The following is a 27,423-nucleotide window of genomic DNA, read 5'->3' as shown; positions in this document are numbered from 1 at the left end:
AGAAATACTCAAAATAAAATCAAACATAAGACAGCGAAATGCTCTTAATGCGAGAATACAATAGTTTCGCAAAAATGTTGATGATCCAGAATCCAGAATCAATCAAAATGAATAAAAGTAAGAAACAAAAGTTTGATATTTAAAATAAAAACTTTGAAAAGAATTATTTTTCAAACCTAGTGACATTAATTTGCTTGCTCAAAAAGTGCATCAAACATCTTTTATTTTTCGGTTTGAGCTCTTTTGGTAACAGTTTGTACAGGGTGCACCAAAAAGTTTTGAGAATTTTGGTTTTGCTTCAACATCTGACCACATAGAATAATCCAGTGGCTTAATAACTGAAGAGCCATAAATGTTACGAACAAAACTTCAACGTTGAGTCTTATTCTACACATGACAAGGCCTGCTGTAGGACAGTGTGTATGATATCGTTAGCCTTAATTACGAAGAATCTACAACGTTTAAAAAAATTGAAAAAAAAATTAAAAAGGGAAATTTAAGTGGCTATTATAAGTACAGTGGGGTAAAAATCGTTATTCTTGAAGATTTTGCTTCAATTTTCACCAGGAATGATTAATGTCGAACAGAATTGGGTGTCGAAGAACAAATAGAGCGGTTAGAGAACTTTAATTTAGTTGATAGAAACAATCAAGTTAAATTTGAATTTCTGGGATAAAACTAATAATGACACATTAAAAATGATTGTGTCACATTTACCCGAAACCCATTCACCCGAAAGACATTCACCCGAATTCCATTCACCTGAATGTTACAAATACCCGAATGCGACATTTACCCGAATGCTACAATTGCCTGAATGTAACAGTCACCCGAATGTAACATTTACCCGAGTTCGACAGTGACCCGAATGTAACAATAACTCGAATGTAACATTTACCCGAAAGCGACACTTACCCGAAAGAAGGATATATTCGAATAAAACGCGAATTTTATTTACATTTACATTTACATTTACATTGGGACTTCGCCCCCATGCATTGACTTCCGATGATAAAAACTGCGCTGCGGGAGTAAATACGTAAGTACCATTTTTTTCTTGTCAATTCTTTTCACATTTTTATGGCATTTATTCTTTATATTTTTTATGTTAAAATTACCTGCTTAATTTTTGGAACATTCCATAATCCATACTCATTTCTGAATGATCTCTAGGCCTCAACATCTTTTTGGAATTTCCTCATTACAATTTTTTATTTTATTTGTTGTTTTGATTTAATCTTATTTATCAAAAGGGTATTCAACAAAACTCATTATCTGATTTGTCCGAATTTTTTCTTCTTCTTTCGGGTAAACATTCCATTCGGGTAAATGTCACATTCGGACATTTGTTGCATTCGGGTGATTGTCATTCAGGTATGTGTTATATTCGGGTAAATGTGCTTCGGGTAAACGTGTTTCGGGTTGATGGTATTCGGGTGAATGGGACACAACAATTAAAAATTACTAACTTCCAAAATGTTATTTAAATCAACTAATTTAGATGTTTCAGTACTAAATTTTAGTACAGACAAGTAGAGTACTTTTTAATGTGCAGCCAGTTGGAGGCAACAGAGTCCGAAACAAAAAAAAAGTTCTATAACTCATTGTTGACATTCGGACAAATACGAAGAAGGATTTTTTTTATCAAATATGATCATCTATCACCTCCTGAGAGATTCTGAATAAATTTATTTTTTTCATGTGAGAAAGGTGCTTTCTGATTTCAAAAGGATGAATCGAAAATTAAATTCTTCTTTTATATTCAAAAATCAAAAAAATATATGCATAAAAAACAAATAAAAAAAATTTGTTTGACTCGATTATATACAGGATTCGATTATATACAGTGAAAAAAATCCGAGACAGTATATACTAGAGTCCGCCCTGTACATATAGAACCATACTCTAAAAAATTACTTTTGAATAACCATCCTTATTAAATCGATTATAGCGAAACAAAGGAATTTTATTAAACAGTTCCCTTTAGCACAACAAAAAAAATCCGAATTGTTTTTCCAAGGTTTCCAAGGTTTTTCCATTGATATCATATGAGCCTCTGAGAAAAACTGAAGATAAAACGACAATCATTCTAAAACACTACATTCGGCGCTGACTTGATATGGTTCGTTATCAGCTACTGAAGCCAAATCGAGCATCAATTTGTTGAATAGCATTCAACATTCAATTTCTGAAAGATCTAGTGATTCGGAATGGAAAAGAGTATGGTGTGTCCCTCAGAGACAAAAAATATATATATATCAAGACACACCCATCCGTTCGTCTCGAGCGAAGGGAGAGATTTTCTTGAAAATTTCATCAACCTATGTTTCCGAAACTCGAGAAGCTCCGGTCAATCTGCAGAGCCTTCTCCGACCAAACTGGACGAGGTGGATCCCACGTTTCACTCTCGCCGAGTCTGAAACGGACCAGCCTGGGTTCATCATCGTTACGGCCGAGTAGGAATTTTGTTTCCTTCCCATTTAGGCTGGTTTGTTCCAGGGTGGAATCGTTCAGCCAAAAAGTGAACAGCGGAAAAGAAAAGAACAAAAAACATAAAAAAATTGCTGGAAAATATTAAACATCGATCCCGGCCGGTCAGGTTTGGTCGACAGCTGCATGTTTGTCTCGTGTTCGTCTCACCGAGAAGATGTGACACAACATTGACTGGGAACGAATGAGGTTCTACGAAAACTTTCAATACCCATCCCATTTTGGGCGACTCTGGGCTTGAGAAAGAAGGGAGAGGGAATCATGTCGAGGAAAATTCTGAGACATTTAGTGGAAAATGTAATATTCATGAGACGAGATGATGTAGGATGGAAAAGGAAACTCTCGCCTGTGTGCACACAGTAACACACACACATACGGACGTATAGAAACGTATAGGACGTATAGAACTGAAGAAATTGGCCTGATGGGAAAATGGTGGTAGTCGTGCCTCTCAGGGGATGCTTTCGGTTCATTTTTGCGATCGAATGATGAGCCACATGTACGACGGGGATGCTGGAATGCATATTGATATGGGAATTAAGCCAAAGTAGCAATAAGAAGTTCACTGTTCGGTTTGGCAGTGCCGCACCTGATGAGAAAAATGCTAAAGTAAATGCAGAATATGAATTTCACTGCGATAATTCGGATGTTGTGAGGTCGATGTTGCATGTTGATTAACATTCGCATTATGTCCACAACGGAAAGCGCAAAGCAAAGGGAAGCAAAAAAACTACACCAAACTCATTCGGTTCCACTGCACACGGATGAAGATAACGTGTATATTATTTCAACAGCTGGGGTCCTACTAGTACATGTATTACATCTGTATTAACAAGCGTTTGATTGCACCTAACGAGGATGTTAACACGAACACTCAGCGTGAAATATATTTTAAACGCCAGCGTCGCAGCGGAGTGTTATGTTTATAAAAAAAATCTCTAGCAAATCATTAAGAGGGAAACTTGTTTCGCATGCCTTATTGACGTTTTTTGAAATTTCCAGCGCTTTCTGAAACGACAGCTAAGTGCTTTGATCTTCGAAAACAGAAGCAGAAACTTTTCCATCTTTGGAAAACTTTGTTTCGTGGAGCTTTCGATCTATTAGAAAAGTGTCAGTTCCGGCTGCCGTTCGAAAACTGGTAATTTCCCCTTCTATAATCATCGTCGTTTGCTCATTTATGCTGCAGCAACAAAAAATGTCCTTCTTATACTTGCATGCGGATGGACGGAACATTCCATCGAGTGGAAACAAAAAAAAGAAAGTTTTCCTCCCTTGTAAGGCAGCTACTCAAATTGCACCGCTTCTGAGTTGGGTAGGGTAGGAAAGAGAAGGCATCACTGAGAAGACATATGTAAATAAGATATCAACGGGAATGAGAACCGCAACGAGCTGACAGCGGAAAACTGGAAAACTATTCGAGTCGAAAGAATATGGGAAAAAGTCTGGGAAAAAATGCTTCCAAAGGTAGCCGAAGAGAGAAAACACTGCTGGAGATGCAACCATAGCGTGGAAATCGGCAATGAAAGAAGGGGAGGATTTTTCTTTTTGCGAAAACTATTTCTCCAGGAGCAAGAGCGTGTTCTGCTCGAGGGCAAGGGTAATCCTCAAGAGGATCTGAAGGTACTGTATATCGAAAAGGCAAGACAAGCATAGAGAAAATCGGTGACTTTGTTCCGAACAGGGGTGGATCAGATATAGTCAGATGGAAAGATGAGAAGGTTTCCGTTCACCAACCAGGAAATATGCTCAAATTCCTTGCCGGAGCACTACAGCTTATCGCATATGCATGAAACAGGAAACCTGTTTCAGCAGTAGTTTACTGTCTTCCAGTGACACAACCAATCTGTAATTTGTTTCTGAATAAAGTTGTAATTGAAAGGGCAACAGCTCGGAATGGTTGCTCGTGGTTGCTCGTATTGGTACATATTGGATCAAACTTCAAACGATACATGATGGTTAGGAAAACGTAATGAATTATTAATAATATTTTTTGACGAAGATCTACGTCTTTCAGTAGAAGTGTCGAATCAGAAAACGATCACGTTTTGACGTAGGACTACGTCTTTCATTTCTGTACCGGGGTGTAAATTCAAAGTTTCGAAAAGGAGAGCGTTACATTTGGAGTGCAAGGTTTTGAACGTTTATACCTTTTTCCGGCTGAACGAAATGGTATGATAAACACTTCATTCGAGAGATAAAATGTCTAAGATTTATATGCTTGTTAATTATTAACCCGAAAACTTGATTCAATAACCTAAAAATTGCTTTGAAAACAGACTATTGAAATCACGAAAATCTGTATATAAACTGGCGCCTGGTCGGAAATCCATTTAGTTGTGATTACAAAATAACTGGAGAATGGTCTTACTCACTCGCCTGAACACTATGCTTTTTTCTCCCAATCCCATTTCTTTTCTGTCGCCGGGTTGAATGGAACCTTTAGCAAAAAACGAAGTGTCGTTTATAATTCGATACAGATTGCGTACAAATGGTGCCATTGGTTATGGATTCGATGGCGGAAAATACGACAGGTTTGATATGGGTCATAAAATATTTCATAAACAAAGAAACCGAATTGTTTGGTGAAAGCAGCACTTCAATTATTGAACTTTCAAGCACCGTTTGCAATCGATCGATGACTCCAATTGTCGGGAAGGAAGGTATTGTTGTTGTGGTAGGTATTTCCGAGGAGGAATCGATTCCTTCTCTGAGCATTTATAATTCTTATCCGATTAACGTTGGGTATGATACTCACTTTATTTGAAAGATAAAATGTCCTAGAGTTATATGATTGTTACTTATTGATCCAAAAACCTGTTTCAATAGCTCAAAAATTGTTTCGAAGGCAAGCTATTGAAATCATAACAATCTAACTCATTGACGATGCTTGCATCTGTTCTAATCGGAATGTGTGCGAATGTGGAACGTGTGCGGAATGTGACTAAATGCGCCTGGGGAAACCATCGTAACAGATACATGCAAGCTGCGAGTAATTTTTCACTAGCTTGGATTTGTGCTGATCGGAATGTGTTCCCGAACATGGACGCAATATCAAGGCACCTCGGAGCTTTTGAGGACCACTAATAAGTTCAAATGACTTGAATATCATTTGTATCCCTGTATAAATTATTCCATACTTATACTCATCCTCTTACGCACTAACATAAAAAACTTTCAGCGTTTCTTCAAAATTTTCATTCATTCATTCATTTAGAAGTGATTCAGACGCAACTTCAAACAAATGTTACCGAGCCAGTAGTAGTCCTACGTCTACCATGCGGTTATATCACAGATATCACAGACCCACTTGTAGTTTTTATGAAATAGTTTTGACGTTAAACGCTATTTTTACTGCAAACAGATTTTTGTTGATTTGCATACCAATCGATTCGTAAATTCTCAGTTTTGTGCAATATGCTAAACATTACGATTTCCTAATTTTTGAAAGGTTTCAATTAACAAAAATTGGAAGTATTCCCATTTTTTCATACATTTGTTTTGTATGTTCTTGTGCCTAGCTATCTGTGCTGTCAATAACGAGTACTCAATGTATCAGCGATGTACAGTATATGTATATTACTGCGAATCGAATTCAAATGCAGTGTACCTTCTACGGACAATGTGGAGCGAGGAAATATCTCAATTTATGCTCGGTCCGTTTTCAACTTATTGGGTATAAATAATTCCATTCGTGATTTCAAATCACATTCTTGCACCAACTAGCGAGCAGACAACAGTCTTTCTTGATGCTGATATTAAACACAACGTTTTTGTTCGATACAAAGAATGAATGGAGGAGAAAAAGTAAAGCGAAACGACATTTCTTCGCAAGCTTCACCCCTGTGTGTTTCTCCTGCCAGTCAGAATGTATACAAAAATAGATGTCCCACAGCGAAGCAAACAAGGGGGATCCCGTAGCCTGAATGGCTGCACTTCCGTTCAACAAGCGAATGATGGTGGATTCGATTCCAGGACTCTTCATTGATTGATTGGCCTTTTGCAAGACTAGAAGTTAATGAACTTTATTAGGTGTTTCATGAGAAGTACAAAGTGTACACTGTACAATACGCTTATTAGACCGGTTGTCTTCTACGGGCATGAAACGTGGAAAATGCTCTAGGAGGACCTGTGAGTGCTCGGGGTTTTCGAAAGCCGAGTACTAAGAACGGCGGCGTGCAGGATATCGGAGAATGGAGGCGAAGGATGAACCATGAACTCGCACAGCTCTTCGGCGAAACAAGTATTCAAAAGGTGGTTAAAGCTGGACGGTGGGCAGGGCATGTTACAAGAATGCCGGACAACTACTCTGCGAAGATGGTGTTTGCCTCAAATCCGGCACGCACAAGACGACCAGGAACACTACGAGCTAGATGGTTTAGACCAGGTTGAGCGTAATCCGGCGGCGAGTACGTGATACCCAAGAAATTTGAGACCGACAGCCCACAACCGAGTGAGTTGGAGGTATAATATTCATCAAGCCTTGTCATAAGACGGAAAGCCAATTAAATAAAAAAATAATAATGTGTTTAGCGAGCTTCGCTCATTTATATTGTCGCCTTCAAAATAGGCCCTTTCTGAAGCAACACACAAAACATAGATTGTTTCGAAACACCTTTTATAGTTTTAATCAGGAATTGCCTTAAGTTAAAGCAGCGAATTCATTTTTTTTTGTTCTCAATGATATCGAAATAGGTCCCACGAAGCGGTAATTGGAGTTTCGGGAATAGGATGAACATCGGATCAGAATTTGATACTTCAAGCTTGTCTTCAGCCACTAGATTGCGATGAAATTTTCGAAGAAAATTTAGTTCTTTTGGCACTAGTCACGCTGCGGCTTCTCTCATACACGAAACATTGACCAAAATATAACGAACGGTCTTGGGAGGGATATTTTTTCCACGTTGAGGTCCGTGAGGATCATCTTAAAAGATGATTTCCCAGCACAATTCCTTTTATTTTGTCGATGTTTTCATCAGTTGAAGAATTGGATGGTCGTCCTTGACGTGATGAATAGTTCATCTCTTGTCGGGCGTTTTTGAATGTCTTATACCATTGTTTTCTACATAATTGAGTCACCAAATGTATTCTGCAGCATTTTCAACGTTTCTACACAATAAGTTTTTTTTGCTACATTAAATTTGACACAATATCTTTGACCAATAGAATTGTCTATATAAAAAATCGACGAACCAGAGAAGTTAACTTGTTTTTAATGGCACAACAAAGAAACGAACTAAATGATAGATCGCACTCGAAATTGACGTTAAGACCACTGATAGTAGTATGATAAAAAAAAAGAAATTGAAGCATGATCAGCGGGAAGATTTAAAATTATAAATTCCCGGTATAATATATACCGGGAATTTTTAATTTTAAATATATAATATATATATATTTATATAAAGAAGAATATAATTCAAAACATCATCGTCATCTGCTTGATTCCTGTCGCAGCGTGTTTTATTCCATCGTTTATCAAACAAAAGAAGTTAATCTATTTCAACGTAAGACTACGCCATTCATTTCTGTATTGGGGTGTAAGTTCATCATTTAGGAACCGAGAGCGATACGTTTGAGGCGCAAAGTTTTGAGTGTTAATATCTCTTTGCTGGCTGAACATAGTGGTATATGCGTTATCCAAGATATTATGATATTATGCGTTATCAAAGATAGAAAATTGTGATGGTGGAACATGTATAGAATCGCCATGCGCGACTGAGAGTGTCTAGAAGAGATACATACTGGCAATTAGAACACTGATCTCGTGTATTGTTCTAGCGAGAAAAAGGATAAATAATGTATTATTCATCTTCAGCTGCTTCTACAAAGCCACGTAAACCCATCGATTTTTTTCAGGGCCACCAACAAGATCTAAAGATTGAAATTTTGAGCTTGAGCTTGAGCTTGGGTGATCAAGATCTAAAGATTGGAATTTTATGTATTTTCGTTTAAAAATTAAAATTTCATAATCATAATCATCCACTCATACACTTACAAGAAAAAACTTCCAGCGATCTTTCAAAATTTCTCTTCATTTATTCAGGACTGATCCAATGGTAGTCCTACGACAGTCGAAATTACAATACGATCTATGACAGTAAATATTTGAAACAAATCGACGTCTACCAAAGTATCAATGATTGTTGCAGCTTCCCAGACACTACCAATTTCTTATGACTCATTTGAACTGTTATATTCATACTCTATGAACGTACTTTCGGGGAGAAAATTCAATAGCGGAATCCGCCTGTAATTATGGCTCGTTGAATCAATTTACTTCTTACCACACTTCCCGTATTGTCTAAGTTAGCGAATAGTATGAAGATTTCATCTAGTTTCGCTCTGCAATCGATTCGATTGCAGCGGAAGAAAGTAGTACTTACATTATGCTTCCACACCACTTTGTATGCAGAAGGATTTGCATTCACTTTACATTCAAAGTACACGTCGTCTCCTTCCTCGATGTCTTCCGGGTTCATATTCGTCCCCAGTTCCAGTTTCAGCGTGGGAAGATCTGCAAGACAAGACGGTGAAGGTAAAACATGAGCGAAAAATAGGTGTCAGTGTGGGAGGGAAGGTGGAAATGGAAAACAATCGCAGTTTTAGAGAGCAAAAGATAAAAAAAAACTCAAATCCGGAACCGGATATATCCATATCATTTTTATAGGATAATGCGAATCCGGAGACCGATAGACGGAAGCGACTACTATCTGCTAGGGTCTGCTTCCGGATGATAGTTTTTTTTGCACCGAATGCGCTGAAGGAAAACTTATTCACATTAAAATTAAATGCTAAAAGGAATCTTTCTTCTCCGCTCCCGTTTCGAGCAACGGTGGTGAGCAGCAGTATCTCGTTTGGATATATCAGTTTTTGGTGTTGGTTTATTTCGCTTTTTTCTGAATTGGATGGTGGCATTTCCGAAAGCACTTTAGCGTCACGGAAAATGGATTATTCTTCTATTCGCCATCGATGCTCTTTTGATATGCAACTCGAAGGAGCACCGCTACACACCGGAAAAATACTTAGAATTCATCGTTTTACTTTTTTTTCTTGAAAGGAAACCACTTCGAGGTTTTTCCTCCTCGGATGTTTTTCCTTCCGTGGGCACTTCGTGACCCTAAAGCATTTCCAGAGAATCGATTGCGATGCCAATTGGTGCGCTGTTTTGCCTTCGAGCTCGGCGGTAATAAATTTAAATATTTATTCGTAATACTTGCAATTGATATCTTGTTTCATGGTTATATTTTCTGTGTAGGGAGGTTTTGCGCCGTCTTTTCGTTATTCTCAATCATGAATGACGCATTGGCGGTGTTTTCCTTCTCGTGAATCAGCCGTATTTAGGTCAAATACTTGCCTTTTCTCGATATCTCAGTTATTTCACTCTGTCAAATGACGCATCCAATAAATCAACGCTACATCAATTACAAATCGAATGTGCGGTTCTTGCCACCTAAACATCCGAGCTTGGGGGCGCGTGGAGTTGCTAAGCGCACAGTTTACGACCAGAGGATTACTTTCTCCGGTACGGTACGTTTGCCATTTTTTCACATCATCGTAAATTTATGGCATTTTAACATGTCTGGTGTCAGTTTTATTACGCTCGTGTAAATATGATAATTTACGGCCTTCGCATGTACGCACAGGGATCCGCCACGTGGTGAGTGCGAAGGCGGAAGTAATTTCCAGCGGATTATTGCTTTCTGGACGGGAAAAGTGGTGATTTGATGTGATGTATGGGTTCCGGACAGTGCCGAGACACTTGTAGTGTAATCAAGTCGCCAAAATCGATGACCTGGGATGGTTCGATAACGCAGTGTTTTCCTAACATTCTCTCGAAAAAGTATCGCATACACGCAACATCATATTTTGTGTTCTCATGTCTTCACTGGAGGACGAGGAAGTCTCGAAAATCAGTGATATTGAATTAGTGATGATTATTTTGAACACAATCTGGCGTAAGTTAATTGAGTTCAGCACTGCATCGACTATTTTGGTGTGAATGATGCTGGGCAAAGTACAGATATTTGATATTTCGATCTCAGCTTGGATGAAGGTACACTATATGTGATTGATTTCTGCCTAATGAATATTGTAGCATGTGATTGGGAGCATTCGAATTACTCATCCATTCGTCATATCCTCCCAGTTCATCGGTTGAACAATAGGTCCACGACGACAAGGATTAGTGTGGCGTAATCGGATATGTTGTGTGTGATAGCTACGTACGTGAGTTCGTGAACACCCCCCTCCCCCACCGTGGATAAACGTGGACTTTTCCTACACCTCTCCTCCTGTTGTCCACGTGGACATTACACCAATTATTTCTATTGAACTTCGCGTAAATTTCATTTTGGGATTGCTTCTATTTTCTGTTTTGTAGTTTTATGGATAAAAATGTTAGCTTAATTAATAATAACGGTTTGTTTTAAATTGATTTATTTGTTTTCCAACATTCCCCGGAAAGTAATTTGTATCGCTATTTAGTTTCTTTCGAATTCCACTTAAAGGGTGTGTCACATCAAATTGCATCACGGAAAAAACGCTGTAGAAATTTAATTTTTAGGAATTATATCTTCAGCTTTCGCTTATAATCAGATAAGAGTGTATAGATCACATTGGCCATGCTTCACTGTCAATTTTTCGTAAATTTGGAAAAATGTCGTCGATCGAAAAAGAGCGTCGTGAATTAATCCTGCGCACTTATTTCGAGAATCCGGAGTTGTCACATCGGGACATCGGTAAGATGCTGGGAATCGTCCAATCCACGGTCAGCAGAGTACTAAAACGATACTTCGAGAACCTAACCATCGACCGGAAGGTGAAGAACGGCAAAAATGGATGCTCCGTCAGTGAAAATGATCACAAGCGCGTAGTTAAGCAGTTTAGACGTGATCCGAGAAGTTCGGTCCGGGATGTCGCCAATAAGCTGAATTTGTCAAGTTCATTCGTCCAGCGGACCAAGCAGCGGGAGGGCCTGCGTACATACAAGGTTCAGAAGGCTCCTAACCGCGACGAAAGGCAAAACATGGTGGGGAAGACGCGAGCCCGGAAGCTATACACCGAAATGCTGACGAAGCCGCATTGCCTGGTAATGGACGACGAAACCTACGTCAAAGGACTTTCGTCAGCTGCCGGGCCTGTTGTTCTTCTCCGCAGAGGACAAATTCAGCGTTCCGGAGGAGATTCGCAAGCAGAAACTATCCAAGTTTGCCAAAAAGTACATGGTGTGGCAAGCGATCTGCTCTTGCGGAAAGCGGAGCGCCCCCTTCGTGATGACCGGCACGGTAAACGGGCAGGTTTACCTTAAGAAGTGCCTACAGAAGCGCTTACTACCACTATTGAAGCAGCACGAGGGCCCGACCATCTTCTGGCCGGATCTCGCTTCGTGCCACTATTCAAAGGACGTGTTGGAGTGGTACGAAGCCAACGGGGTCACCTTCGTGCCAAAGGAAATGAACCCGCCCAACGCGCCGGAGCTTCGCCCAATAGAGAAATATTGGGCGATTATGAAGCAGGCCCTTTGGAAGAACCCAAAAGTTGTCAAATCGGAGGCGGACTTCAAGAGAAAATGGATTTCTGTTCAAAAAAAAACTACAACCTGACGTACAGAACCTTATGGACGGGGTAAAGAGGAAGGTGCGAGCATACGGGCTTGGGCTCGAAGTATGAATAAAAAGAAAATGCCAAAAGTTGTTTAATAGTTTTTATTTTACTGTCTAAAATTTTCAAAAGGATCGGTCTACTGGGCGAATTTCTACAGTGTTTTTTTCCTTGATGCAATTTGATGTGACACACCCTTTATGTTGTCAGATTGTTTTCACCGCTAAAATCCACATAAAAAATTTACTTGTGAATCCATTCTCGGGAATTCTTTATTTCAATACTCCATTAATACCTGCCCTAAGTTGATTGAGCTGTATATGTTTTCAAAAAAAATCAGACAAAGAAATCTAGAGCTTCATTACAAAATGGTTATTGGAATCACGGAACGAAGCAGCAGTGATAAAGAAAAAATCGATATCGGTCATGCTATTCAAGTTATAAGAATGTCGCGTTTAATTATTTAGTGTTGGTATGTTTAACACACAAATGGCAGCTCAAATAAACAATGAACCTGCATCGTGATCGCTGGCTTCATGTACCAATAATCTTTCTGTTCAACCTCGTAAGTCTTCGAAAATTTTAGGTTGTTCCCGAATTCGTGCCGGCTTTAACCCTCTAACGGACTGTGAGAACTAGGCATTTAATCAACGCAAATTACAATACAGCAACATGTTTACATGCTGAAATACACAAAAGATTTTTTTCAATAAACAAAACAATTAAAAGCATTGAAAAAAATGGTGGCATTATAGTTGCCATCTGCCCGTCTAGCGGTAAACACTTGATGGTAAAAATGTTTTTCTTATATTTGAATTTTTGATGTTAGTTTCAACAAAAACAATTAATAAAATTCATGATCAGACTCAGTAGGTCCTAAACAGTTCATATGTATTGAAAACTTCAACAAATAGACTGTTTTACAATGACTTTTCGAGAAATTTTCTCTTGCTGCTCTAAATTGGAAGTTGTCAACACGAAAATAACTAAAAAATGAATAGTTTTAAATTTTTTCGCGCCCAAAAAAATCAGGCGCGTTGCTAGATATCAGAACTAGTTACCACAGTTAGGCTAGAAGTAATAATTTATTGTTAAAGAAGGGAAAAAATTAAATCAACACTGAATTAACCTTTTGGCTATGTAACTCCTCATGATCGAAGATTCGCTTCCAGTTCCACCATACACACAGCGTCCCTTTTTTGGAGTCAGGGTTTTGATGATATTTGTAGTAGTTTGTCTCGCTTATCCCATGATCTTTTGCGAACGAGTCCTCGAAAGACAGAGACAACAACAAACCCGTACCTAAGAAAACTATGTCGTGCATTTTTTCAAATTACAAGATATGAGTATCTTTGATGGTGTCTTCGTCCTGGCGAAATGTAAATAAGTTCATCACTCTCAGTTCATGTGCGTTACTCTCAGAATACGCATTTCAGCGAAACAGTTCAACGATATGAAAAATATGGTCTTTTATTGATAAATACGGAGTACACGTAAGGAGCGGCAAGATTGAAATTCGATGAAAATGCAGAGCAAATTTCATTAATTTTTTTTTTTTTTTTTTTTTATCTGTATTATAGTGATTTTCAACTCATTAGGCTGGTTCGTCACTTTTACTTCCATTTTTGGAAGAATGTCGGGAGTGAGAATTGAACTCGTGACCTTTAGCGTGAGAGGCATGGATCATTCATTTTTGATTATATTGTATTTTCAGAAATATTCATTTTATGTGTCCACTTGGACATTATCTAAACCCCCTCCTCCCTCACCGTGGACAAGCGTGGACATTTTCGTACCCCCTACCCTCCTAAAGTTGTCCACGTGGTATGTGGACAGCCCCTAATTTGTACTCGAATTACTAGACTTTGATTTTAAAAATAATTAAAAACACCTTTTCAGCTATCTCATGTGTTTTTTTTAAATTTTTGACCTAATAATAATCGCTAGGGGAACATTATTATGGAGAAGGAGGGTTCTAGGGTAGGTGATGAGTACTACGGACATGCTAAGAAGTTCAATTATATCTTTGGAAACTCATGCTTTCTAAAACTTAAATGCAGTTTTATGCAATTCAATATACTGTTGTTCGAACTAAACCGCAAAATGTTTTACAGGAAAGTGTTTTTCAATGTTTTCACTGAAATTTCGAACAGACCGTATCGTAGTAGAACATTGTTGTCGATGCGGATATTATGGTTATATAGTGGGGGGAATATGGACAGGTTTGTAATATACGAAGCGTAGAAGTTTATTGCTCGCGAGAGGAATAATTTCGCTCTCTCTCATCGATTGTTTTTCCAGCAACTGATATAAAACAAACACAGAAAGCGAGCGAACAAAGAGTTGAATACTCTTTCCATCACTTTGGTTGTGGTCTCAAGACATCACTGTCCATTTCACCCCACCAGTACATTTTTTTTAATAATTTAAATTTTCCACCCACAAATGAATATACTTTGACTTACATATCTAATATAACTTCTCTTTTAACTCACAAACTGAAATACATTGAATTGAATTTTGAATTTTGATATCACCTCTTTGCGGTCGCGGGATTTCCCCTTTCGCGTACAACATCGAATTATACTCGTGGCGTTTAGACTGTGTCAAAACGTACAATATCGAACCTCACTCGTGGTGTATCGTGCTGGTGAAATGAAATTGTGAAATGATTACATAGCTTCTGGCGTATGATATTCGTGGGACTGCTGGCTCACAACATGTATTTGCACATCATAAGGCGCCCATTTGAGATACACACGCACAGCATAGTAGCGGAACGAAACGATGTGCTCGTGTTTGTGCCGTGCTGTTGAAAATTAAATGGTACGGTAAGGGGTTAAGCCAACAGTTATATAGTCTACTGCATACAAGACGCCACAGATGTAATGGCTTGCATTTTTTTCTAAACGAATTTTGATGTTTAATATACTTTTCACGAATGTACAGTGATGCTTCTGAATCCGGACGCTTCTTTAACCGGACACTTTTTCATTACATTCAATATTATGCTAAAAACCTGACATTTTTTGCATGTTGAATTGATGTGATTGATAGTTACTATTGTGTCAATTTAGTTTAGTGTCGAACATGGTATCTAGCTGTTAACAAAAAAATGTTAAAAATCAAAAATCAATGTGAATTTTACAAACCAATGTCCTGAATAAAAAGCACATTCAGAAAATGATTTTATATCCGGACGGTCAAAAATTGACGATTAAATTCATTGAAGGAGTTGCATAAGGGTATGTTAGATGCCTTAGTATGGAAAACTGCGTATTTCATAATCTTGAAAATCCAAAATGGCGCCCGCTATGAAATGGCGGATTTCATATTTTCTCTAAACCCCATCAATATGGGTTTAGAGAAAACGAAAGAGTTTAGAGAAAACGAATTGAACGAAAGGTATTGACTAGTAGACAGTTATTCATGAAAAAAAGGAAATGCAAAATGGCCGCCACTACAATATGGCGCCATGTTTATTTGACGTGGGACTACGTCTAACCGGAATATATGGAGGGTAAAATGAAAACCTAAACACAGAACATGCAGGAAAAAATGAAAGATTTCGAATGCTTATAACTCGAACATTTCGTACTGGATAGGAGAGATGTTTGCATCACTTGATAGGGAATATTTCTACGCATCTATCGCAACTAACAAAATGTTGTTTTTCATTAGATAAACAATTGAATAACTGTAAAATATTAGGCGTTATTTAAACGCCCAAACTGCATCGTTTTGATTGGCCCGATTTACGGTTTCCCTAACACAGCCATCAAAACCAAGCGGCCTCGGGGAAATCGGCATTGCAAATACATGAAAGTAGGGGGACTTTTGTTCTCATCGAAAAATGTTCCCTAACACAGACTTTAAAACCAAGCACCGAAATCGGCATTGCAAGCACACGAAAGAACCTAGAGGCGAGTGAACAGAAAAGTTTAAACCCTCTTAAAGCCAAAAAGAAGAAAAAGAACACACGAAAGTAGGGGGAGCTTTTGTTCCCACCGAAATGTGTTCCCTAATAGAGATTTCTAAACCAAGGTGCCTGGAGAAATCGGTATTTCAAATTCATGCAAGTCGGGGGTATTTTTGTTCCGACTGGAATGTGTTTCCCTAACACAGACTTCAAATCCATGAAGCGTGGGGAAATCGGTATTGCGAATTCATACAAATCGGGGGTATTTTTGTTCCGATTGAAATGTGTTTCCCTAACACAGACTTCAAAACCGAGGTTTCTGGGGAAATCGGCTCTGCACATAAATGCAAACTGCGAGTACTTTTGTCCTCGCTTGTCTTTGTGCAGAGTGGAATATGTCTGTCCTAACATGATCTTCTAAACTTAGGAACCTGGGAAAATCGTGCAGCCACTAGAAGCGAATGAACTTCCCAGTTTCAAGCAAATTCGAGATTCGAGAAGTATGTACACTTTTGGGATGTAAACTTCAGAGGGAAATGTAAAATAAAATAATCGTTTGATAATTTTTTTTTGTCTTTATTGGAAAGATTTTCAGCCTTAGGCTGGTTCATCAAACGTTTGATAATTCTTCCGTACATATATTTTGTTCTAGTCATCATACCAAACGTAAAAGGTCCGTCATTAAATTTACTTGTAACGAAGAACAATCAATCACAATAAATGAATTGACTTTACATGGCATTTGTTCATTTTTTTCACTCACAGAGCAAATATATTGAACTCAATTGAATTTGGAAACTGTTTCATTCAATCAAGAATTTAATCAATACAAACGAATGATTGCTAAGCTAAGGTAGTTCCACGTGAACCTTGCAGTTATATCATAGATATAACCCACTCATTTTTTTTTCAAAACCTCATCAATATGGGTATCAAATGAAAGAGCTTGACTAGTAGAATACAGTTATTGATTAAAAATATAAATCCAAGATGGCGGCCATTACAAAATGACGGATTACATATTTTCTCAAAACCCCATCAATATGGGTTTCAAACGAAAGAGATTGACTAGTAGACCACGGTTATTCATGAAAAATGCAAATCCTAAATTTTGAAGAAATTGATGAATTGTTTTATTGTAGAGAAATATACTAATGATACAGATAATGTACTAAAAAGAGGATTTTGAAAATATATATAAATGGCGCCATCTTGTAGTTGTCATCTTGTGAAAATACAATAAATAATTGAATTAATAAAAAAAATTGTACCAAACCCGTTTCCATTTAGCCCCGCTACTTATGACGCACCCGTTAATAAGTTCTATAATAATTAATAAAAAAATTCTCTCAATGAATTGCAAAAAAAAACAAGTTTCCGGATTTGAAAGCAAAAGTGTCGGGATTTCAAAGCATGATAAAAAAAGTGTCCGGATTTAAAATCACGACACGATGAAAGAAATTTCAAATTTTGATTTTGTGGAGTTCTGTGATTCATAACATAGATGAAGGCCTTCTAATTCCATAGGAACGCTAATTTTTAGTGCTATGATATGTCAATATTTTTTAGTTTAGTTTTAGTTATATTCGTAAGCGCTTAAGCGTCCGGATTTCGACGCATTACTACATATATACGGAGCTTCTATGAATAATAGGTAACGGTACTCAGCATAAACAATATATTATAAGCGCGGAAAGATAAGAGGATTTCTTTCAAGGAAAATAAATTCCAACCTTTTCAACTTTTGATCTCTATTCATTGTCTTAGGGTAGTTCAAATATTATAGAATAACATGTAGAACGGGTTCACATTAACAGAGACTTGAAATTCAAAATGTAACTATACAAATTAACCTCCTGACTATAATACCCCCACTGTCTGTATCACTCGCACTTCCCCTACATGCATTCGTAGCCAATGTTTCATAAAAATGAGCAATTTCATGCCAAATCAGTCGACCACTGCCTCGATCCTGCCCCGATGATGGCAGTTAACCACAATAAAAATTTTCAATGTGATATGACCAATTTAAATTACGAAAAGGGTGTACAGGTAAACTTCGATATAACGTACATTTCACTTTCAAAATTGTACGTTGTATCGAATTGTACGTTATATCGAAGCATAATAAAGTACTCACAAACGTAGTCTATATTACATTATTGTGTTGCTGTTTTAGTAAAGTTAATGAATAACTTCAATCAGAAGACGAAACCAGCCTTTCTCATGATATTTCCCTTCGTACTGTTGATTAAAGCTTGATTCATTTAGAATCCGGAATTACAAAACCATCTGTATTTCGGGATTGATTGAAAGTACAAAACTTGTTTTAGCATCTCAATACAGCTAATTCATTGTTCTATCAAAAAAAAATATTGAAATTTTTTTTCCCATACACTTTGGAAATGTGTACGTTATATCGAGGGTACGTTATAACGAGGGTACGTTATATTGAAGTTTCCCTGTATTCAAAATCATTGAATCAATTCAAAATTCATTTCTAAAAATTGTAACTCGAAATCCAGATGTTTCATGTTTGAAAATATGATGTTCGACAAAGATGTTGTAAAAATAATTATCTATTTAGTATAAATAACATTATACATTAATTAAACTGTTAATAAATCTTACTCAAAAGTTAATTTTAATATTGAATTCACTATACCACTATTCGTAAAACTTTGTTAAATTAAAAGGGTTTTCTAATAAATAAATATTTTTACATTTAATTCAACTTTTGAGTAAAAATTTTTCAACGTGTAATTAAAGTGTTATTTTCCCCAAATGAATCTTAAACGTCCCAATAACTTTGTTTAACATTCTGTTTCATCCAGACATCTGAATTTTGAGTAACGAAATCAACGATTTTTTATAGAATACAAAAATTGGTGTTTTTAGGTGAAATAAATGGGAGTGCGATTAAAACCGACTGTTGCGTGAGCAACAGGAACTTTTCCAATTTTTTGAACCTTTATTCTTTATTCGGTGGTAGGTTAAAAAATCCCTAGAAGTTTAACATAATTCAATAACATGGAATAAAATATAAAATTGAGTTTTCCTACGTTTAGTGTTCCTATTATTCACTATAATTTATACTTTGAATATTTATTCTTAAAACTGCATTATCTTTCTTCTCTTTACTTCAATATGGAAATGAAAGGATCTTCAGTGTAAGAGCGCCTTTAAATCAATTTGAACAATAAATTCAAAGTTTTTGTTCTATACAACATAAATCCTTTAGTTGCGTACAACAATTATCGAGCGCAAGGTTTGTGTGATATCGAGGTCCAATAGTTTGATTCCGAAAAGGCCTTTTCAGATGGCGGTTTGTTGCAACCATTGTTTGTGGATCATATGTCTGTCATTGGTTTGCAACACCGACATTTTTAGAGAAACGAATGAAAACTTGTTACAATAATTTCAAATTACTAAGAGACTATCCATATACAGGGTGTTCAATGAGTTCGAATACAACTTTTTATCGTTGTGTAGGTGCGCACCATGTGCATTCTGTGTATTGGTATTGGTGTCAGCCTCAGCCTCATATAAGGTACACCTGGACATGTTGAAATTTGAGGTATGTTAAAACGGAAATCATAACATTCACTAGGAAGGATGGATTGATGCAATAAAAATATATAAAGTAAACATTATCTTCCAGCCCACCTTATGACCGCCATTATCAGAATATTGGAATGCATTAACGCAATCCGTGCCTTTTTTTACTCTTACCGTGAAATCAAAACAAACATTTTTGCGCGCTGACTGAATCGGTCCAAAACCACTGATTTTTTAAAAATACCGCCAGAATCGCACGTCAGGTAATCAAATAGGGATAATCAAGTGTAGTGGTTTTGAAAACCAAACTGAAAAATATTTTTCCGTATAGCTCTGAGTATTTAAACTCACCCCATGTTTTTTCCAACCCTGGGATAAGTTGAAACCAGTGAAAATCGACTATTTTTAAAACATTACTGTAGATGCCGGACGTTATTTGTCGATGATTGCTGTATGAATGAATGATAATAAATTTAAAAAATATGAATCATTTATATTTTGTTCCTCAGTAAGTAAAATTTGTTAGTTTTGCATCTAGGGGTCGTTCAAATATTACGTAACGCAATTTTTTACTATTTTAGACTCCTCATTCCACAAATCGTCATTTGCATAAAAATATTTAGATTTAGTTGGATTTCTTCCTAAACAATTTTCGACAAGCCATCCCTCCTCCCTTTTTGAGTACATTACGTAATATTTGAATATTTGAATGATCCCATAAACCTCAATAGTGGCCGTTTCGAGTGGCTCTACTCTGACATGACCGTCTAAAGTAGTATTCTTGAAGTTATTGTTTCGTATATTAGTTCCTAGTATGTTGTGTCCATTTTGTGTGTATTAGACTACTCCCCCACATCTCATGTGAACCAAAACCCTGTATTCCAATTGTTTACTTCTAATTCTTTCAATTTATTGTTTCATAAATCAGTTGTAGATTGTTCGAGAAGCAAAACCGCACATTAAACTCTTGATAATTCAGCGTTTCAACTTACCCCGCTCTACGAGACAACAGGAAACAATGCATATGAAAACTAAAAATTTTCAAAATTGATATTTTTCGAAGCATCCAGTGTAAATCCCGATTTTTTATCGAAAGTCATTTGTTATACCTTGCATATGCTCCAACAGATTTCAATTTAGTATTAAGATAACTTTCAAGTTGAACTTCGAAAAAATTGTTCCAACTTGCCCTGGTGTGCTTTATAGGCTTCCGACCAGGGTTACCATATCTACAGAATAAACTGTATTTATACGTGTCCAGGCGTGGGAAGCTCCGATAAACATCGAGAAAAACATGAAAATCTACGCCGCGTACTATAAGTCCGAGGTTCTGGAAAGGTTGGGGCCCCGGCACTTCGGGACCTCTACGGGATGATTCATTACATCTTTTAACAGGACATCTTTTTTTTATCCGAGGAATAGTCTGGCAAGTATAAAAACACAGAGAAAAGATATTTCAGCATGAAAACTATGTTTTAGCAATACAAAAATATTAAACTATTCATCGATAAGGTCGTGTACACCAGTTGTCAGATATTATGAAAGGCATGTGTTCAGTCCGAGAAGCGCACTGAAGAAGAAAACATATCAGATCGTAAGTCCCACCCACCTTTTCTTTTCGTGACGCAACAGACGAGCATAAAAGCAGCCACCCGACCGCGCGGTGGACAGTCTATTATCAACCGTGTCGCAAGCAACAACTACAAGCAGCGAATGCAGTGCAAAAGTGTACACAGCCAACACTTCGTCGCCACAAGGGGCTCCCACTCAGAAGAATAAAGCGTGAGGAACACAAGGGTTCCTTCCACGCACCCGGTTGTCTCCATGAGTGGATCAACTCACCCTATACAGTCCACCCACAGTTCCCAGCAGACGGAACAGCATGACCAAAACAAAAGAGCATGAGCATACCCCTTACTGATAAATCCTGGGAAGGCCTATAGATTTTCTATGGAGGTCGCTGTCGCGTATAATCCGTATCGCGGATCATCCGCTCGCGGGTAATCGTGGTTCTACTGTATTTAGAGGGGAATGGAGGGATAGCCGCAAATTGCATTTAATTTGATTGCCCAGATTTTGAATGATAAAAAAGCAAACAAATTAATGTATTTCGTCTGCAAGAAAAGGCTTTTCACTGATGGATTTTTGAGCTTCACATCTCTCACTACCGATGGTGGTCTCAGGTTTGCGGAATGAATGGTTCGGATGCCGTTCTAGAAATCTCAGGCAGGGCCTTACAAAGTTGGGTTAGTATATTTCGATTATCCTTCCACGCCTAATTAACGGAATAGTTCTCGCGTAACTTTTGAAAAGGTCCTATGTAACAAATGTAAACAAATCGAGTTAATGGATGCACACTATTAGTTTTCTATCATTGATTGCATTGTAGAAACAATCGCTCAAGTATCTATCCTTTTCACCTTTGCATTTTCGATACAAAAAATGTCCAATGTACATATTCGGATTTTAAGCACTCAACTGTTACTTCGGACGCCACTTTCCTCCGGCGCTCGATATGTCCGAAGTATCAAAGCAATCAAAACAACACGATGTTGTTTTTCGGTCACTTTGGTTTTGGAACTTTCGGGCGTTGTTATCGTTTTTTAGTGCAATTCAACAAGTGATAACAATTTGGGTTACTGTACAGTAGTTGTTTATGAATCTAAATTATTTCCAACATTTTATTAAGAAAATTATTATGAAAATCTAAATTATTTCCAACATTTTGTTTCCCTTTCTGTAGTACGAAAAGTCTCCGAAATATGCCTCAATGCCACTCTGCATACTGCCTATTGGACTCAGGAGTGTGGTAATGGATCCACATTTTATCCATTGTGACAAAACGTAGAAAAAAGTCCACTCGGTTACGCTTCAACAACGCCAAACCGACTGTTTTTGATCGACGATCAGCAAACGCGGCAACCATCGCTTGGTGAATAGCTTGTTCATGTCCAAAATTTCGTGCAAAATGTATCCCATTCGTTCTTTTGAAAAGCCCATGGTCTCAGATAACTCGCGTAATTTCACTTTACGATCGTTCAAAACGAGTCGATGCGCTTGTTTTACGATTTCTTGATCTGTAGTCTCTTTCGGCCTTCGTGAACGAAGTGCATCTGCGATGCTCGTACGGCCCATTTTAAATTCGTTAAACCACTGTTAAGCTGTTGTTCTTGAAGGAGCAGAAGTGGAATAACACTTCGTCGACCACTGCATTGATTCTTAGGGAGTTTTTCCCATCAAAAAACAATGTTCGATCAAAATACGATATATATTCCTCTATCCATTTTCTATACGAATGCTCAGGTAGTGACAGTGACACTGTGTTATTGTAAATCAGATTTGAGAGGAGAAAAATTTTCTACTTGACCAAGAGTTGTATTTCATTAGGTTGTTTATAAATAACGGTAAACCTCTACGCTTCGTATATTACGAAACCTGTCCATATCCCCTATATGGCCATATTACCTGCATAAAAAATGTGATACTTTTCGGTCTGTTTTAAGTTCAGTAAGAAACCGTTTTTGTTATTATGATTTCAGTTGAAAACCTGACTAAGCAAATCAATTTTATTTTCGTTGGTTTGCGACTGCCACCTACGTTTAGCATGAAAAGAGCAAACATTTGTTTACAAATGGTGTTAGGTCTTTTTATATTGTTGCTCCAGAAATGGACTCCCCTTGTACCCAGAACTGTGAGCTATTGCTGTATTTGCATGAAACTTATCGTAATCGTAATTCATGTGAAATTGACGTTGATTTTGTAAAGGAGTGAGAGTTTTTCCATCTGGTTCTATAGTTATGAAACATCGGAGTTTTAGTTTTTTGAATATTTCGCGTCTGAACACAACAATAAAGTTGAAATGGCCAGACTTACAAATGAAGATAGTTATTCTGTTCTACACTATATACTTCAATTCAACCGACTTCTTACATATCTCTAGAAACTCATAAAAAATTAGTGGTTCTATAGTTGTGAAAAGCAATGTATAAACATAAAACTTTGTCTAATAAATTTCGAACTGTTTCCAAATTGGTTTTTTCTGGTGCACTGGAAATCAATAACGCAGTAATGAAGTGTAAATTGAAATGTCAAATTTTGTCGAGTCACATCCAACACTCATCGTATCATCCGATATCCTGATCCTTTCCTTCCCCCATTAAAAAGCTATTTTTCGTTCATGATATTCTTATCGATGCCAATCATCCTAATGTAATTGGAATGTCAGTTGTTGTGAAGGCTTTCTTCTGCTACTCGCTGTGTCTCGTTAGCCAATCCACTCTCGATGTAGCTCCTGTATCATGAGTGACATCGCCTGAAAACCTTAATGCGTAGAGCAAATTCTGCCGTATTCTTTCTTTAATTCTGTTTCAATGTTATTCAATTCTCACTGAGGATGCTGCCGACTCCTCAATCGGAATCATCTTCATTCGCACCCCGCCCACTCGACGGCGACACTCGAGAGAATCAATCTCATCGAGGGGCTGCAATTAAATAAGCGCTGGGGCGCAAGAAAATGTAGAGAGATTCGATTGGGAAAAATAAAGGAAAAACGAATGGCAAGCCACTTTCTTCAAACGGAACGTGTTTTCGGTGGCACACAAAAAGCGGCAAATATTCCATCAGAACGTAATTCGATCCTTATTCGGGAAAACTCCCGGGAGGATCTCTGCAATCTTGGTCGAGCACCCACCATATATTAAACTCACATTCTCACACACGTACACATATACTCATATATACCGATGAACTTATTTCATTTATTGTTTTGATCTTCCTTTTGGGGGACGGGGAAACATGGGAATAAAAATCGACACCATTTCTTCTGCCGAATCCAACTTTTCCGGATGCTTTCGTGTTCATCTTCAGTCACATCTTACTCCAATCTTTACCTCTTTTTTCGTTTTTCGAGCTAGGGGCTGGAATTTATTGAAACCGTGCCGAACATAGCAGTTGAATGAACAGAGCAACGACTTTTGGTCGATGGACAGGGTTGAATCTGTGGAAGAGTTTTCCTGAAAATAAACATATGTGAGCTGCTTACGAAAAGGCCATCCTCGCCGCTTTATGATCTTATTACCGAGACCGGCTGGTTGCGCTTGCAAGCACTGGAATGTGGAAAATATTTTCTTCCCTTTCGTGAGGATCACCATCCGTCTTCGGATTGTCCTTTGGATCCACTCGTTTATAGAGCAATCTAATTTCATCATCTGTTTTTATCCTCTAGCTCAGCGGGGGAAACTTTTGTGGTGCTGTTTCTGGTTCCGACAAAACTATCTGTTTTCGTTTCATGTTTTTGTTGAAGTTGGATCGAACGGAAGTTTTTTTTTCAAGATTTTCCTTTAGCCAATGGGATTTTGGGTACTTGAAGCGACAAAAAGCGTTCCAATGTTTAAAATAAAACTTTCAAGCGGGATGGTAGCAAAAAATGGAACAGGTTCTCACAATGGTATCATAAAGCTAAGGAAAGTTTCTCTTTGTGGTCTAGGAATATCATTCTTAGTAATCTCCCTTCTTTGTGTTAGTAAGTTTGAGCTTCTTGCGATGTTTATACGGTACTAGGAATTTCCCCAATTAAATTTTTCTTCGATTGGCAGGCTACAGTTTCGAGATTCGCTCAATATTTGTAGCCGCCGCTATCCCATCTCTAGTGAAGATTCGTATCCACAGATCATAATTAACTTTGTACTTCGCCCGTTGCGCCTATCAGCACTTTCCATTTATTTTGAATCACGGCTCCATGGGACACATTCGGCGAATGGGTAAGAGTGAAAAAAACCGCAACCCTAAATAAAAAAAGCAGCACAGACATATACACGCACATGCCACTCATACCAGGTTATTTGCATTGCAGCATATATTGGGCACATTTTCGTGTCACCGCCGTACCGAGCACGAGCACCATTCCTGGGCTAACCGAAATCACATTCCGGCAGATGACGGCTGCTGCCTGCCACGCGGAGTCCCGCCGAGTAGCAACAAGATTAATTTCAATTTCACGCCTCACAAACCCTAACGAATCGTGACATCATTCGAGTTTTCTCCGTATGTCGCCGGGTCATAATTTTCCCGGCCCCGCACTCTTCACCATCCACACACCAACTGTAGATGTTATGCTTCTCGGGAGGGCGGCGTTTACAATGCTGTTATCGTGTTATCGTTGGGGCGGGACGGAGCGGTGAAAAGGAGTTATGCCTAATTCCGAGAAAAAGTGTCGGGGCGCTGTGGGAGAAGAATACCAAAACATATTTATACACGGGAGAAGGAATGCAGATTGTTTTCGGAAGTTTCCACAAAACAAATTGCTTTGGAAGGATTCGCAAGTACAAGATATCAATCGAGTGATTCTGCAAAACGAGGACGCACAGAAGCCTGCGAAGAACTCTGATTAATGTAGTGGAAGCTTTTTCATTTTTCTTCATAATAACCGGTGACTGACAGTTTTGCAAAATCGTGGAAATACTTATTCGAATGGATTTGTCGTTTGCATTCAAACAACATTTCAATAAAAAATATTACATTCTGAATAAATAATATGCATTCACTCCGTACTTTATATTGAATTGTGAATTGCAAAAGCTCAGAACATTGACTTTTTAATTTTTGAATTTCGTCGATATAATTTAACTATTATAATCATTGTATTGATGGATTCTGTTTTCTTAGACATTAAAGGGACGTCAGCATTTATAAGAATTTAATCCGACAAAGTTCACAACCAAGGATTTTCAAATGCATTTTCACATGCATTTTTCTCACGGAAATTGTGCCGTTTCTAGGATAGGCTGCATAGGTCTCCATCAAGGCTCTTGCTTAAGTTGTTAAGTCCTTAAGATAATCATCTTGCAGACCGATGTACATTGAGGTAACTGGCAGATGATAGTGTTGTATCTATATCAGGCACTTAAAACTATTGATTTGCAAAAACAACCCGGAGCGAGCGTCCGAGATCCGTGAATCTATACTCTCATTACATTTTTCAAGAAATAAAACCTTCAGCAGACATCTCCAATAATGTTAGCTTCCCGAACTTCTGCAGTTCCTCTGTTGATTTCGATCTTTCTATGAGAGAAGGAATTCGAGACATTTCAGATCATCTTCGATCGTCGAGAATCCCTCATATTTTCGCTTCAAAATATTACCATATCAATTCTTCAAGAATGTTTTTCACTAGTGGTTCAAGAATCAACGGATCCACCGACTTTGTTATCTTTAATGAACATCACATTAGCTTCCATTAACTTAAAGACTCTTGTTCAGTAGGACTACGTATTTCAGTACTGGTGCCAAACCTGTAAACAGGGCACGCTTTTAAACAGTTTTATTTAGCTTGCCCTGTAACAAGTTTGTATGTTTGTATGTTTGTAACATTGTTGGAAGAATAGTCGCGAATGTCGCCAGAAGTAACCGAATTCATGAACTTTATTACGGAGAGTAAATCGTGTTATAAATTCCTACAGGAATGATAGATACAATAAGTATTCACTTACTTTTAGTGATTCAACTCCTCTTCCACATAAGAATTCGAGGTTATGTCAATATTCCTAATTTTCCCTATATTGTAAATTTGTAAATTGTATGTATAAGGAAAAGACAAACAAAAGCTATACGAAGGAGAAAACGTGTGCTACCGATTTAAGTCGATTTTCAATTAAATTCTAACTTAAAAGACTAAATACTATTCTCGAATAACTTATATTAAAACTTACATTATTTAGTGAGTATACTTCAAATGAAAATGAACTTAAAACTATAGTAATCCTTATTTAAAATCATTCTAGCATATTATCGTGAGGTTAACCTACACATAAGACTAAAACTAAAGATTGTTCTTAAAACTAAATGAATTTAACTTACAA

At 37.6% G+C, this 27,423-nt stretch overlaps 1 protein-coding gene across 3 annotated transcripts in view; it reads right to left on the bottom strand.

Moving 5' to 3' along the window:
• LOC129774902 (hemicentin-1) overlaps nucleotides 1-27,423 on the bottom strand; it is a 723,141-nt gene that overhangs the window by 266,834 nt on the left and 428,884 nt on the right. For all 3 annotated transcript variants that reach the window (XR_008742804.1, XM_055778958.1, XM_055778959.1), the window contains exon 10: nucleotides 8,874-9,004. Coding sequence is in view for 2 of the 3 variants with exons in the window: in XM_055778958.1 (XP_055634933.1) it covers nucleotides 8,874-9,004 (131 nt within the window). In the remaining variant the exon portion in view is untranslated. The remainder of the gene's footprint in view (nucleotides 1-8,873; nucleotides 9,005-27,423) is intronic.

The sequence above is a fragment of the Toxorhynchites rutilus genome, chromosome 3 (genome assembly GCF_029784135.1).
Source record: "Toxorhynchites rutilus septentrionalis strain SRP chromosome 3, ASM2978413v1, whole genome shotgun sequence".
Lineage (NCBI taxonomy): Eukaryota > Metazoa > Arthropoda > Insecta > Diptera > Culicidae > Toxorhynchites > Toxorhynchites rutilus.
Note: the sequence above shows the minus strand (reverse complement) of the source record. Positions and strands in the feature narration are given on the sequence as shown.